This window comes from Mercurialis annua, linkage group LG4 (genome assembly GCF_937616625.2).
Source record: "Mercurialis annua linkage group LG4, ddMerAnnu1.2, whole genome shotgun sequence".
Lineage (NCBI taxonomy): Eukaryota > Viridiplantae > Streptophyta > Magnoliopsida > Malpighiales > Euphorbiaceae > Mercurialis > Mercurialis annua.
Window position 1 is genome coordinate 37,305,930 of NC_065573.1, and position 13,183 is coordinate 37,319,112.

The 13,183-nt window shown below is 31.8% G+C and overlaps 4 protein-coding genes across 6 annotated transcripts; 2 read left to right on the forward strand and 2 right to left on the reverse strand.

Moving 5' to 3' along the window:
- Positions 1-87: 87 nt before the first annotated feature.
- LOC126676753 (uncharacterized) lies at positions 88-2,262 on the reverse strand. Of its 2 annotated transcripts, none has more exons than XR_007640402.2 (2): positions 1,675-2,262; positions 88-1,084 (listed from the first exon to the last, which is right to left on the reverse strand). XR_007640402.2 is itself a non-coding variant. In XM_050371029.2 (2 exons), the coding sequence occupies exons 1-2, from the start codon at positions 2,170-2,172 to the stop codon at positions 1,068-1,070; spliced, it is 483 nt and encodes a 160-aa protein (XP_050226986.1). In that variant the 5' UTR covers positions 2,173-2,244; the 3' UTR covers positions 88-1,067. The 2 variants fall into 2 exon arrangements, 1 of the variants encoding a protein (XP_050226986.1); XM_050371029.2 differs by having other exon boundaries at positions 1,707-2,244.
- Positions 2,263-4,476: 2,214 nt separating this feature from the next.
- LOC126678752 (uncharacterized) lies at positions 4,477-4,898 on the reverse strand. Its single transcript, XM_050373650.2, has one exon. It carries the CDS (start codon positions 4,786-4,788, stop codon positions 4,564-4,566), a length of 225 nt encoding a protein of 74 aa, XP_050229607.1. The 5' UTR covers positions 4,789-4,898; the 3' UTR covers positions 4,477-4,563.
- A 229-nt stretch (positions 4,899-5,127) lies between these two features.
- On the forward strand, positions 5,128-8,581 carry LOC126676472 (uncharacterized). 2 transcript variants are annotated; one of them, XM_050370688.2, is made up of 7 exons: positions 5,128-5,247; positions 5,643-5,737; positions 5,825-5,944; positions 6,040-6,118; positions 6,629-6,715; positions 7,821-7,883; positions 8,240-8,581. In XM_050370688.2, the coding sequence occupies exons 2-7, from the start codon at positions 5,682-5,684 to the stop codon at positions 8,315-8,317; spliced, it is 483 nt and encodes a 160-aa protein (XP_050226645.1). In that variant the 5' UTR covers positions 5,128-5,247; positions 5,643-5,681; the 3' UTR covers positions 8,318-8,581. The 2 variants fall into 2 exon arrangements, with proteins under 2 accessions (XP_050226645.1, XP_050226646.1); XM_050370689.2 differs by having other exon boundaries at positions 5,130-5,252.
- A 3,602-nt stretch (positions 8,582-12,183) lies between these two features.
- Positions 12,184-13,176, forward strand: LOC126679216 (lipid transfer protein EARLI 1-like). The gene has a single exon (XM_050374199.2). It carries the CDS (start codon positions 12,236-12,238, stop codon positions 12,992-12,994), a length of 759 nt encoding a protein of 252 aa, XP_050230156.1. The 5' UTR covers positions 12,184-12,235; the 3' UTR covers positions 12,995-13,176.
- The last annotated feature ends 7 nt before the right edge of the window (positions 13,177-13,183 follow it).

Genomic DNA, 13,183 nt, shown 5'->3' on the forward strand with positions numbered 1-13,183 from the left:
ACATCCGTTGTGTGGGATAAACACTCTAAAATATGGGCAGCTTACAAAAAGTAAATCAATTAAAATATTCATTATTAAAAATAATAATTGAGAAATCAAAAGAATATACTACACAAGTCTAAACTTTTCAAAAGCGCTAAACTTGCAAGTTGTTTACACTCAATTTTATTTTTTGGAGAAAACCAAAAAAAAAGAGCTTCATTACTAGACAAGTAATAAAGATTACAACTAAGGCAAACTGCCTAAACAGCTACGAAACCTCAAGTCAAAACAGAGAAGCACGCAGGCAACCTAGGCTCACTAGCTCACAAAGAGAAACAAAGCAAGAACAACAAAGCTAATTAAAGCCTACGAATACTACAAATATCATGATAAATAGAGGAGTTATCATTACAAGAATCAAATTCGGCCAAGATAACCATCTTGATCCTTTTAATGACAGTGTTGATATCTGGGTCTTCATTAGAAAAGATCTTCAAATTGCGAGCTTTCCAGATATTGTACATAGTGGCTGTTAATAAATTCCTTCTCAGAGCAGCTTTAACATCTTTGCCTTTGGTCTTCCTGCAAAACCAGCTGATGGTTCTTTCTCCAGTTGCTAATAACAGGACAATTACAGATGCACAAAATTTTACTCCATACTGCTTTAGAAATAGGGCAATCATAGCAGATATGGTCACTAGTCTCCACATCACTCTGGCACAACACACAATTATCCTCATCAATGACTCCCCACTTCCCGAGCCTATCTTTGGTTCTGAGCCTGTTCTTCAAAATAATCCACAGGATGAAATTGTGTCTAGGGATAGAATTCTTTCCCCAAACTAACTTATGCCAAGCCACTTTCTCATAATGAGTTCTGTAGATATCTCTAGTATTGGAGATAGAGAATCTATTGTTGTTAACAACTTTCTAATTGATACTATCTCTGTCATTAGTCACCTTGAAATTACTTCTGATAAATTCCCAGGCTCTCTCTGTCTCTGAGTCAATGGGATCAGGAAGGATCCAATTGCCCCTCCAAAGTTCAGCAACTTTGGCATTCTTTCTCTTTACAATTATACTCTTCAAACAAAAAAATGACCTGTTTCGCACATCAGTTTTACAAACGCTTCAAAACATAGTCCTATATAAGTGTGTTAGCTTTGCATCAGCGAGTCATTATTTCAGCTTCTACAACAAGCCAGCACGTGAGTGCACAACGGCAATGCCTCGATGTGTTAGATACGTATTTAATACATCTGTGATCATATATCTTATAAACATCTCAGATATATTTTCTTTCAGCTATATATTGTTTTTTGAGATGTATACGAAATAATTTTAGATGTATATGAATTATTTTTTATATTTGATTTTACATAGAAAGTAACTAAACTGTAAATATACATATTTAGAATAATAAAATATTTTGAGTAGTTCGAATTTCAATTAATCAAATCGATTATGAATTACTTTTAAATGGTTCATGAATTGACTCAATTCAATATATTTAGTTATCAAATATTTAATACAATTTAAAAAATTAAATTAATTTGAGCTCGTATAAGAAATTGAGCTCATAAAGTTGGCTCGAATATTAATCTATTCGGAAATATACAAAAATAACAACAGATCAAACATAGTGATGAAAAACCTTAATCCTGGTAAAGAAGGTTAAAGTTTAAGACCCACATGTGATCAAATTTTCGAAGGATCAATTTTACCACTTTGAACAAGAACATGAACATGATCAAGACGATTCCCTTCACAATCATACTCAATCTTCCCTGAAAAATCCAACGGACGGCACCGTTCTCCCATCATGATTGATTTTCTCCAAACACCTTCTTCACTGTCATCATCATCGTCAACAACAGCAACAGCATCATACCCATCATGTTGATTATTTTTCTTCCAAGAAACCATCTTCACCATTAACACAGCTTTACTGCTAATTTTACTGTTCAGCTTAGAGAAAAGCTTTCTCTCACTAGAAAACTGTGAAGATGATGAATTAGAACAAGAAGAGTTTTGTTGATCGTTTGATTCTTGCGATTTCTTGGTCTTACGATGAGAAGTACAGAGGAATGAGAGGATAGAGAAGATGGTAATTGCTGTTAAAAAGATGCTAATTAATGGTAGAAATGGAAGGTTTTGTGGTTTGGACGTAAAAAATAATGGCCTTGCCATGGGAATCTGTAAGAAAGGGAAGGGAAGAAGAGGAGAAATTGAGGGTTTAGTTGGTTCAATAACTAATTAAGGTCACGTACATTATATACTAATTGGAGGGTTAAAATGAAAGTTGAACTTTTTTTAATAATATGAGAGAAAAGCACTTCTAGGAGAAATTGAATAATATCTCAATTTTTTTAAAAATATTAGTTTGTTGATTTTTTTTAAATATATCAAATAAGTGTATTTAGCTATTTTTAATAAAAACAATTATTATTATTATTATTTTACTAATATGACAGTAAAATCTAGGTAAACTAAAGATTTTTAAAAATTTAAAATTATTATTATCGAATGAGTGTATTTAGTCATTTTTTATTATGAAAGATTTGTTAGGGAATTTTTTTTTTTATTTCTTATACATGTAAATTTTTATTAGTTTTTTGTTTTATTTGAAATTGACTAACCGTGTAAGCTATATAAAGTCGCTCATTCTTATTCCTCTAAAAAAAAAGTAGCTCATTCTTACAAATTCACCACAAAGTAACAACTCTCGTTAAAATGATCGGTATGAAAAAAACAAACGCCTATTTAAATAGATTAATATGGTGTTATGGAGATTCAAACTTAAATTTTTTATAAATTAAAAACTATATATCAATCAATTTCTTTTTTATTTATGTTAATATTATTATTTTTTGTCGTAGTAGATCTTTATTCATGTGGCACTATAAGGATGCTGACATGTCATTTTCTGGGTGGATATAGTGGGCATTGAATACAAGGTAAGAGTAGACTTGACGGCTGACTTGTTGTGGGTCTTTGAAAGGTTATATTCCATGGTTGCAAAATGGCAGTCAGTCTCATCTTTATGGATCTAAGCAATTTACTAGTTATAGGAAAATGTTAGAGTCCTTTGTGTGTCACCTTTGCTGGTTTTGAATTTGAAGGAACAACTGAATAAGCGTCTAAGCAAAGACCAATACAGTACCTAAAGGCTAAAACCATTCGATTATAGGTAATTTCGTAAATTTATAACTATATTCTTTTACATTTATATATATGTTTTTTAAAATTTAAACCTTTTGATCAGCCAATTTAGTGAGTTGGAGTAATTGAAGGATATTTAAAATATTATACATTTTTTTGAATTTTCTTAAAATGACATGAAAAGACTTTCAAAAAAACATCGCTTAACTGGAGGAAGAGTAAGAAAGCTAATTGAGTGTTTCTGTCAATGAGTGAAAAAAGAGAGCTAAAATAAAGCTTGTATTTCTCAAAAAAAAAAAAAAAAGGCTTGTATTTTTAGCCCATACCTATTTTATATATGAATAGTGGCGGGAAAGGAAGTTTCACAAATCCCATATTTTAATATATATTTCAAAAGAAGTATAAAAAGTGTTTAAATTGATCCCTGTTCTTTTTTTAAAGAGAAAAAAAAGCAAGTATAAAGAAATTAGATTCTAAGATGAGACTAATTAGGCACTTATCGTTTTGACGCGCCTTTAATCTATCTTTAAATCTCAATTTAATTAAAATTTTAAATTTTTCTATATGCAGATCAATCGAGTTAATCCATATAAACAATTCACGCCGACCAAAACCTAATAATAGTAATCTTTATATTAATTTTAGCTAAACTAACCACATAATATTTAGATTAATTGTAAATAAATTCACCAATTTCGACTTCACTTGTAATTATAATACATACTTTCAAATTTAGCAATGTTATCAATGAATTTTGCAATTTTAGCACATCAACATATTGATATTTTTTCGTGATATTTTTGCTGAGTTGAAAGCCGAAATTTCCATATACGTTGACAATGAATTTCGATATTTGCCATATAATTTGACACGTTGCAAATTATATCACGGATTTTAGCTAATTTGCAATCACAAGACGAACTTTAAAATTTTAACAAAAACAAGCATCAACTTTTATTTTTGGTATAAAAATATAAATATAAATATTGGTCTTGTATAATTTTAAAAATTCCTAATGTACATCGTAGTTGATTTAGTGTTTGCACTCTGTTATAAGTTACATTATTAAATCATATAAATATAAATTAACAAATCATACGACGTCTATCTCAAATAATAATTTTAATCATATGCAATTGACAATAAATAAATAAATAATTTAATTAACAGACATATGTGATCGGAGAAGAAAAGAAACAGTCTGCACCTTCATAGCTTCTGTGGTTGACCTCATTTAGTGAAAAATGAAAATAAAATATTGCAAAAATAATGTAATCAATTATTAAATCATATATAGAAACTAGAAACAAATTAAAACACATAAACACAACATTAACAAAGGAAAAACATAGCATAATTAGTATTATTAGCAGTACAGTACATATAAGAAATCATTATTACAATAGACGACGACGATGATCAAATGGGTATAGTATTAGTGACCCTTGGATAAACAACGGTGGCCGGATGTGCCATGATTCTCCGACCTTTCCTATGCTTAAAAATGTAAACAAAAGCACCGATCGGCCACTCCACCGCCGCCGCTACGACGAATGCTACGAACCCAAGAGTTGGACCCACCACTTTGCACCGGCAAGGGTTGCTTCTGTTGCCGCATTGGATGCATATCGGAACCGCAGCCATACTGAACAAATTAAGTTTAAACGGAGTGAGACTTTTGAATGAAAATTGAAGAGTTGAATTTGTTTGATTGGATTGGATTGAACAGAAGATGAAGAGAAGGGGTTTTATAATAAAATTAACGAGTTGAAATTGACAGTTTAAATAATAAAGATAAACTTAAAAAAGGTTTTAGAGTTAACGTTTTTGCTTAGTCTGCTCTACAAGATTGTCGACACGTGTTCGCGCAGGAAATAAGAAGTTGTACACGTGTTGTCTTCATGTCTAAAATTATGACACGTCAATAAAGGTTCCCTTTTTTTTAATGTCTTGGGCAATTTTTTAATAAAAATGTTCATTTTGACTTAAAGAATTTACACATATACGATATTGTTCTCGTCTTCAGTATACTACGCCATTTTGGAGAGTAAAGGCAAAAATGGAGCGTATTTAATCTGCGGAAGAAATACAAGAACTTCCAGAGTACAGTAATTTTTTTTGTCTTGCTATTTACTTTTGCTGACGTTTATTATCCCTGTAATTGAAACTATTTGTTATGGGTTGTTATTTTTCCTTCTAGTAGATGCATTCTATGTGTTTGATAAAATGCTTCAATGAAAATGTGTGAAGATTATCGATTCAAATGTGTGATTATTTTGGATTTTTTCTATTTGGGCATTACCACTGATGATCATTCCCAAATTTAGCCTTCTTTTTTAAATTATTAGCTTACAATTTTATCCGGTACGCTGTCGGTAGTGCTTATGAGCTTGTGATAGACCTTGATTATGCATTCAAGAGTATAGTCTTATAGTGGTCCCTTATTGATGGAATATAAATTTTATTAACATGTAAAGGAATTAATAACTGTTTTGCAGGATAAAATTAGACTTGGATTGGTTGCATTGTTGTATTTAATGGAGGAGAAAGCTTTTTTTGATAAAATGATCAGCCATTTACGTGCCTCATGCAAGTAAGTGCATTTTTCTTGGGCATTATTAAGATTTTTAATGGTTGATTTTTCTCTGTCTGTTTTTGATATGAATTATGATTCATGAAGGTATTATACTGGGTATCCCAAAGATCTTGGCCCATCACGGGTTATTCATTTTAAATCAGAGCGTGATTTTGTCCAACTTCTTCACGAAGGTCGTCCTGTAGCTGTTGCTTTCACCATCAGGCAACATAAATTCAGTGACCTTAGCCTTCTTATATTACGTTTTATTAGTTATCAAAATTGTTTATTTATTTGACTACTCATTTTGGATAGTGCAGAGGAAATTACACCAAACATCTTGATCGGGTACTTGAGGAAGCTGCTGCTGAGTTCTATCCCCATGTAAAATTTGTCCGTGTAAGTTGTTCTACATTCATGAATTATTCTTTATTATGTACTACTACTCATGAGATATCAAAGCCTTTTCATTCTTGTCTTTGGCTCAGAAATAAGTGATAAACAGTGTTATGTAGGAAGCAAAGTCCACTATAAAAGTGTGATTCTTGAGGTTAGGCTCTCACCATAAAGACATTTTGTGAATATAATACGTTTAGGGGGAACCATCCTAGGAGCTTGCCAAGTATCTTTGCACCTTTTGGGACTGGAATTTACTAGGAAAATCATTTTTTTAATGCCCTAATGCTTCCTTTAGATACCGACTTCATGTTTAAAGGTATACATGTAATTCATGCATATTTTTCATAAATTTTAGCAAGATATAAACCCTATTTACAAACCTCGTCATAATTATCTTGTGATTCTTTATGAATTTATACTAAACAAATTCTTATTTTCCTGATCTTGAATGTTTGTTTGCATCTCTGATCTTCACTCTAATCAAGCTTTTTCACTTCTGTTCTTTTGAAGGTTGAATGTCCAAAATACCCTGGGTTCTGTTTAACACGACAGAGGAAGGAATATCCGTTCATTGAAATATTCCACAGCCCTGAACAAGTATGGCATTCTTTTCTGCTTTATTTGTGTCCTTGTCATGATATGATAATGTGCCTTCATTATTAAACAGTTCCATTAGATCAACTTTATTTTCAAGTGTTTGATAGTGGTGGGTGAATGTTGTTTTGAATGTCTAAATCAAGAACTTGGTAGAAATCAACCCTTTTTTTCATTTGTAGAATGGCATATTATGGTGACAGAGTTATTGTTGTAAAAGGGCTTCTAGCTCAGGTTTGATCATCAATTGCTGTAATGTGGCTTTGCATCATATGTGATTATGGCTGCTTGATAGCTTATTAATCATACACTTGATGCATAGAAGACGGGAAAAGAAAAAATGGCGGGAAATGTAAAAAAAGATATGTAACTGAAAATTTCCACTTTTATTTTTTATTATCTTTCTTCAGTGTGGACAATTAATTAGCATTGAATTAGCATCTAGAAACAATGAGATTGTTTTAACAATGGTTTAAGGATATTGGGTGAAGAAGAAATTAAATTAATGTTCAGGGGAGGTTGTACAGATTGTAAACAGAGTGGTCGAAATAGAGGCTGCGGCAATGGTGGTATTGCTGTGGGACAGCCATGGATGATTCAGGCGGCAGTACTAGTGCTATTGGTCCTTAAATTGATTCTCTGTAGTGGTGATGTTTTTTCAGGGGGAAAATATGCCATATATTTACCTCAGTGGTTTTTTCTTCTATTCTTTATATTTTCATTTTCCTATTTTGAGCAATTAGAACAAAGTGCAGAACTGTAAACTGATAGTAACAATTTTCCTTCTCCTCGTTATTGTGCACTAAAAGATTGTGTTAGGAAAACTTTCCATCAATATTCTCACAATCGTTACACTCAGGCACATGCATGCAGAAATTGGCACATAATTTATATCCTTCAGGCATTTTCTATTTACATTTTGTATGATGTCAATTATTCTGTCTTTATCAGATAGCCTTAGAAAAAAGACAGGAAACGATTTTAATTTTACAGCACTGTATTGTCTCTTGACTATACGAGTCGGAGCGCATTTTTCTAGCAGTTTGTTGATGACAGTTCCATGTGTTTTCTGAGATGAAAGTTAGTCTTACACGTCTCTCTGATGCAGGCGGACAGTCAAGGAAAGGTTGTTGATCCTGGCGTCACAAAGTACTCGGTCAAAGTTCTACCTGTGAGTCTTGAGTGTTGTCTAACCTTTATACTCTCATTAACTCAAGCAGTGCCTACTGTGTTCCTTAAAAGATCTTATCACTTTAATAATCTTTTCTGGTTAATTACTTAAAAACTATGATGTAATGCTGATTAAGGTGTTATATGGACGGTCTTAAAATTGTATTGGACTGGAGCTGTGTGCACTTAACAGATTGCATTTATATTTGGAAGGCTTTAGGTGCATAATTGTTGTTTCAAGAATTATTTAAGGAGTTCCAACTTAGTGAAGTTGTTAGAGTTAGTCTAGTCGGATATGAAATTTCTGTTGACGTGTCTCCTCTCCTGCCTGATTCTTTCTTATTTGTTATTATACAGTTCAACTATGACATCAGTGCCTATGGATTTAGAGAATATTTCAAGCGCCATAAGGTTCCAACTTCAGAGACAAAGTAATTGCTTCCTGAGGAAGTCCGATATGGATGCTTGTGGATTATGGATTTTACGTTGTTCAAAGTTGTATCAAGTGATTATTACCTCAAGCACGGGATTTGAAAAGGTCCTACTTGGAAATCATCCTCTTTACTATAAATTTGCAGCGTCCTCTTCTCTCACTAGCTTTTGTCAATAGTTTCGCTAGTGTCAGTTAAACGTGATTATGAATATGAATATACCTTCGAAACATGGATCAATTGTACTACCATATATACAATTTTACTATGGGTGATTTTATTGTCAGAACAACAATTGGTAGATATATATCAATATTTTTTGTTTTGACAAAATAACCCTCATATGTTAAGAAAAAAAGGGATTCAAAATAAAAGAGGGTAATTTTGTCAAAATAAAAATATTTCATTCTGTCCGTCTCGAAATGGTGCACCCTTCTACTATCTATGTTGTTTTGGTCTATAAAAATGGATCTTACTTTTTATGTTTTTATTGTCGCTCATTGTTGACTAGATGATGGAACTAAACTGAATAAGAGTGTTTATCCCACACAACAACGGATGTGCCACATCATTTTTACAATAAGGCAATAATCATTTGCGATAGAGAATCTTTATTTATTATTTATTTTTTTATTATTAAACATTTATATATGGCTAACACCTTATTGGTTTGTTGCATGAATGGCGTGGCGCAACCGTTGCGTTGTATAATTATTCACTGAATAAACATACGCTCATTTGAAATCTCCTTGACGATTTTTTGCAATCTAAACTTTTTTTCTCTCATAACCATCCGTGTGTTTAACTAGTCGTAATGAGATTTTTGTTGTGCTTTCCTTTAAACTCTTGCCAAATGGACAAAGTATATTTGGATAAAATTTTGATTTTGATTTTTTTATTAATTAATTAAAAATAAACTACATTCTTAAATTTCATTAATGCTAATATTTTATTTAAAGGAAAATATTAGTTCTACGATTTTTTTCTTGGATTCCAGTTCATCTCAATTGCATAATTATAATTACTTGCCCACATTATATTATGATAATTTCACTATCATATTTATCATAACCGAATGAACTCTTTAAAATAGGAGATTAATCCAAACTATCTTTATTTTTAGAAAATATTTTCAGAAATACCTAATATGATTTGTTAATTTTAATCGTTTCCAGTTTCATAGATATTTATAAAACTATTTTTTTCACCTCTTCTTCTCCGCTTCATCTCTTCTTCAAAATCAAAATTATTTTCTTTGTGAGAAATTTTAGTTATCATTTTTTTCTCCATCTACTTTCCTTTACCTTTTCAAATCATTCAACTACATCATTTATTTTCTCCATCTATTTCGATTTCTTTTTTCAAATCACCCAATTCCAACAAAAATAAAACTTCGTCGTTATCGTTTTTCTTCTGGTGGTGTTCTGTTCAAAATATGGCGGTAACTGATGATTTGCCACGAGCCTGGTGTTTTTAGCCTATTTTAGTCATTTGGCCATGCAATTATGGGCATGTACCGATTAACCGGTCCACTACCGCTATTTATAAACCGGTCCATGTTGGTAAAAATCCGAAAGCTTACAAATACCAGTTTGTAATATAGAATGCGAAGTACAGAATCGTATCCACGGGAAAAGCTACTACATATACCCAGCTATAACACTTAATTTGAACTGTAAAAAAGATAATTGAATGTCGTAATTAAACTAATACTTTTTTGTTTTGTCTTTTTTGGGACCTGGGATGAATTTAATTCTGTAGCATAGCCTTCGCTACCCTTTTATCCAATGATTTTTAGCAATCAAAAGATCGGTCAAACTAACTGATTTGTTACCTAGTCTCTGATCGATTTCATACCGTAATCGTACATGCAATTTTCTCTTTCTGCTGCTAACTGCGAAGGCACTCTAGAGAGTAGGATTGACCGCCTCATGTTTGGGGTTCCGTTGGTAATACACCTTTTTATTTGGAGTTGGAGGGTACACCTATGCATATGTTTAGCTCTTGGTTTTAGTTTCCTACTGTCGAATCTCCTATTTGATAGACCGAAAATTGAACAGAAGATCAATTCACCCCCTCAACTGGGCACAAAAAAATTAAAAACGTCATTCTCGAGTAAAGTGGATCATTTCAACCGAAAATTTGCCCTCTGACAAAAAAAAGTGTGATGTGTAATTTCACCTAACTAACTCTAATTAATCATACTTAACTCTAATTAATTTTAATTAAACTCATAATTGTCACCCTAATTAAAATAGGAGATTATGATTAATTTAATTAAACCTAAGATTGTCATTCATAATTTATCACAAGATTATTTCTAGATGGAAATGATAATGATTTTTTTTAATTTTTTGTGTCAAATTGAGGAAGTGAATTGATATTTTGTTCAACCGAAAAGAGTTGCTTAAAATCAACTAGAAGTAGTTGTTTACATGTTAGAACTAGGCCTAATCACTCAAAAGCCCTCCATCTTTAATTTTTTTTTTTCAATTGCACCCTGATGTTGGAAAACTCTCTTAAACCCCTCCCACCTTTAAATTTCATTTCAATTGCACACCGACGTAGGAAAATCCTCTCAAAATCCCCCCACCTTTAGATTTTTTTTCAATTATACCCTAAATTTAAAATTTTTATGGTTTTGATTTTAAAAAGTTAGCGGATATAATTTTAGGAAGAATGATTTTTTATATTATTAATAATATTAGTGTTTAATTAGAATATAGATTAAAAATGAAAAATTATTTTAATTTTTTTTAATGTGAAAAGAGGTCAATTTAATACTTTGTTGTATAATTGAAAAAAAAATAAAAAGTGGGAATTTTTCTATATCAGAATGCAATTGTAAAAAATTTAAAGCTGAGAGACTTTTGAGTGATTATGTCTTAGAACTAGAACGTAAGGAATGCCCACCACTACATGCATAAGCTTATAAGCTAGCTGCTGGAATATTTTTCATATTAAATCAGCTACCAAGATCTGAAGTTGTTTATTTAGTCTGGATTGGCAAAAGCTCAAGTAACGGTGGCCATGATGTATTGCACAGGTAACGGGGGCCATGATTTATTGCATAGGAATATCTGTCATATTTGGCAAAAGCTCAATTAAAAATACAATAACTTTTGTCATCCTTCAGGAAAATTACACCTACATTTCTGAAAGGCTAGGTAGCACGGAAATGAAAACGGAAAACGGAAACAATATAAAACGGACACGGGGAAACGAAATTTTTTCAAAATGAAGGACATGAAACGTGGGGGAAACGTGCAAATAACAAAAATATAGGGATATATTTATAAAAATATTATAAAAATATTTATGATAATTAACAAAATAATTCATTTTAATATACTAAATATTTAAAATTTTATAAATATATAATAAAATATAATATAATTCAACACAAATAAGTATATTTGATATATTGTGGGCAATGCGAATGTAAAATTTATGGGTAATTAGTTAAATTTTTTTATTTGTGAGTAATAATTTTAATTTTTTTTACAAATTTTTAATTTTTATTATTTACGGAAACGGCCCGAAACGTTTTATACGGGCGTCCAAGAGTTTCCGGTTTTCAAAACATTTCCGAAACAGGAAACGCAATTTTTTCGAAGTTTCCGTGCTTCTTAGCTGAAAGGAATTAAACAAAAATTAATGTACACAAATATACAATTAAGGCTTGCCAAGATTTGAGACGTGCCCCCACGAAAATATTGTTAGTCCTCGGCGACTAATTTTTCCACTTTGTATAATGTTATGTTGTGTAACCCACATGACTCACATTTTTGAAATTTTAAAATGCAATTTGATCTTATAGTCCATCTATAAAATCCCTAACCTAATTGTCATTTCTCATCAGCTCTCAAAATAAATAAAAAGCTTAATTAGGAAAAAAAAATCCCATCAAAGAATTTTTGATATGGATTCAAGGATTATTGCCTCTGGAGCACTTTTCTTCTCCCTCAATCTTCTCTTCTTCACCTTAGTTAACTCTACATATACACCTGACTACACTAGCCGCCTAACATCAACAAAACCAGAGTCAAAAGAATATGCACCCGAATACACTAGTAACCCATCATCAGCAACAACTGAGCAAAAAGACTACACATCTAACTACCCTAGCAAACCATCATCAACAACACACGAATCAGTAGACTATGCACCTGACTATTCTAGTCACTCATCATCAGGAACACCAGAGCCAATAGATTATACACCTGACTATACTAGTCATCCATCTTCAACAACTCCAAAATCAGTAAACTATGCATCTGATTACACTAGTAAAGCGTCATCAGCAACACCGGAGCCAATAAATTATGCACAGGATTACACCAGCAATCCATCATCAACAGTACCGTCAAAGCCAATGAACTACGCACCAGACTACTCTGGTCATTCATACACAGAATCTGCTAAATGTCCAAGGAATACTCTTGAATTAGGTGTATGTGCCAACTTATTGAAAAGTTTGTTGGGTGTTACAATTGGTACCCCACCGCATACTCCTTGTTGTAGCCTTATCGGTGATCTTGTTGACCTTGAAGCTGCTGTTTGCCTTTGCACTACCATTAAAGCTAGTCTCTTGGGCATTGACTTGACTCTTCCAATTGATCTTACCTTATTGCTTAACTACTGTGGCAAACAGGTGCCAGAAGGATTCCAATGCGCTTAAACTAAGGTCATTTTAAGTGATTTCTATGCTCTCTACAATGTATTTGCTGATTATATTTTAAGTATTTTTTTTGTTAATGCAATTTAAAATTGCAAGATTATTATTAATTGAATTGTATTTGTTTTGAATTACGAATTAATTCTATTTTTGATAAAATATTTCAATCTGATTATTTTTGTTTACTTTCTT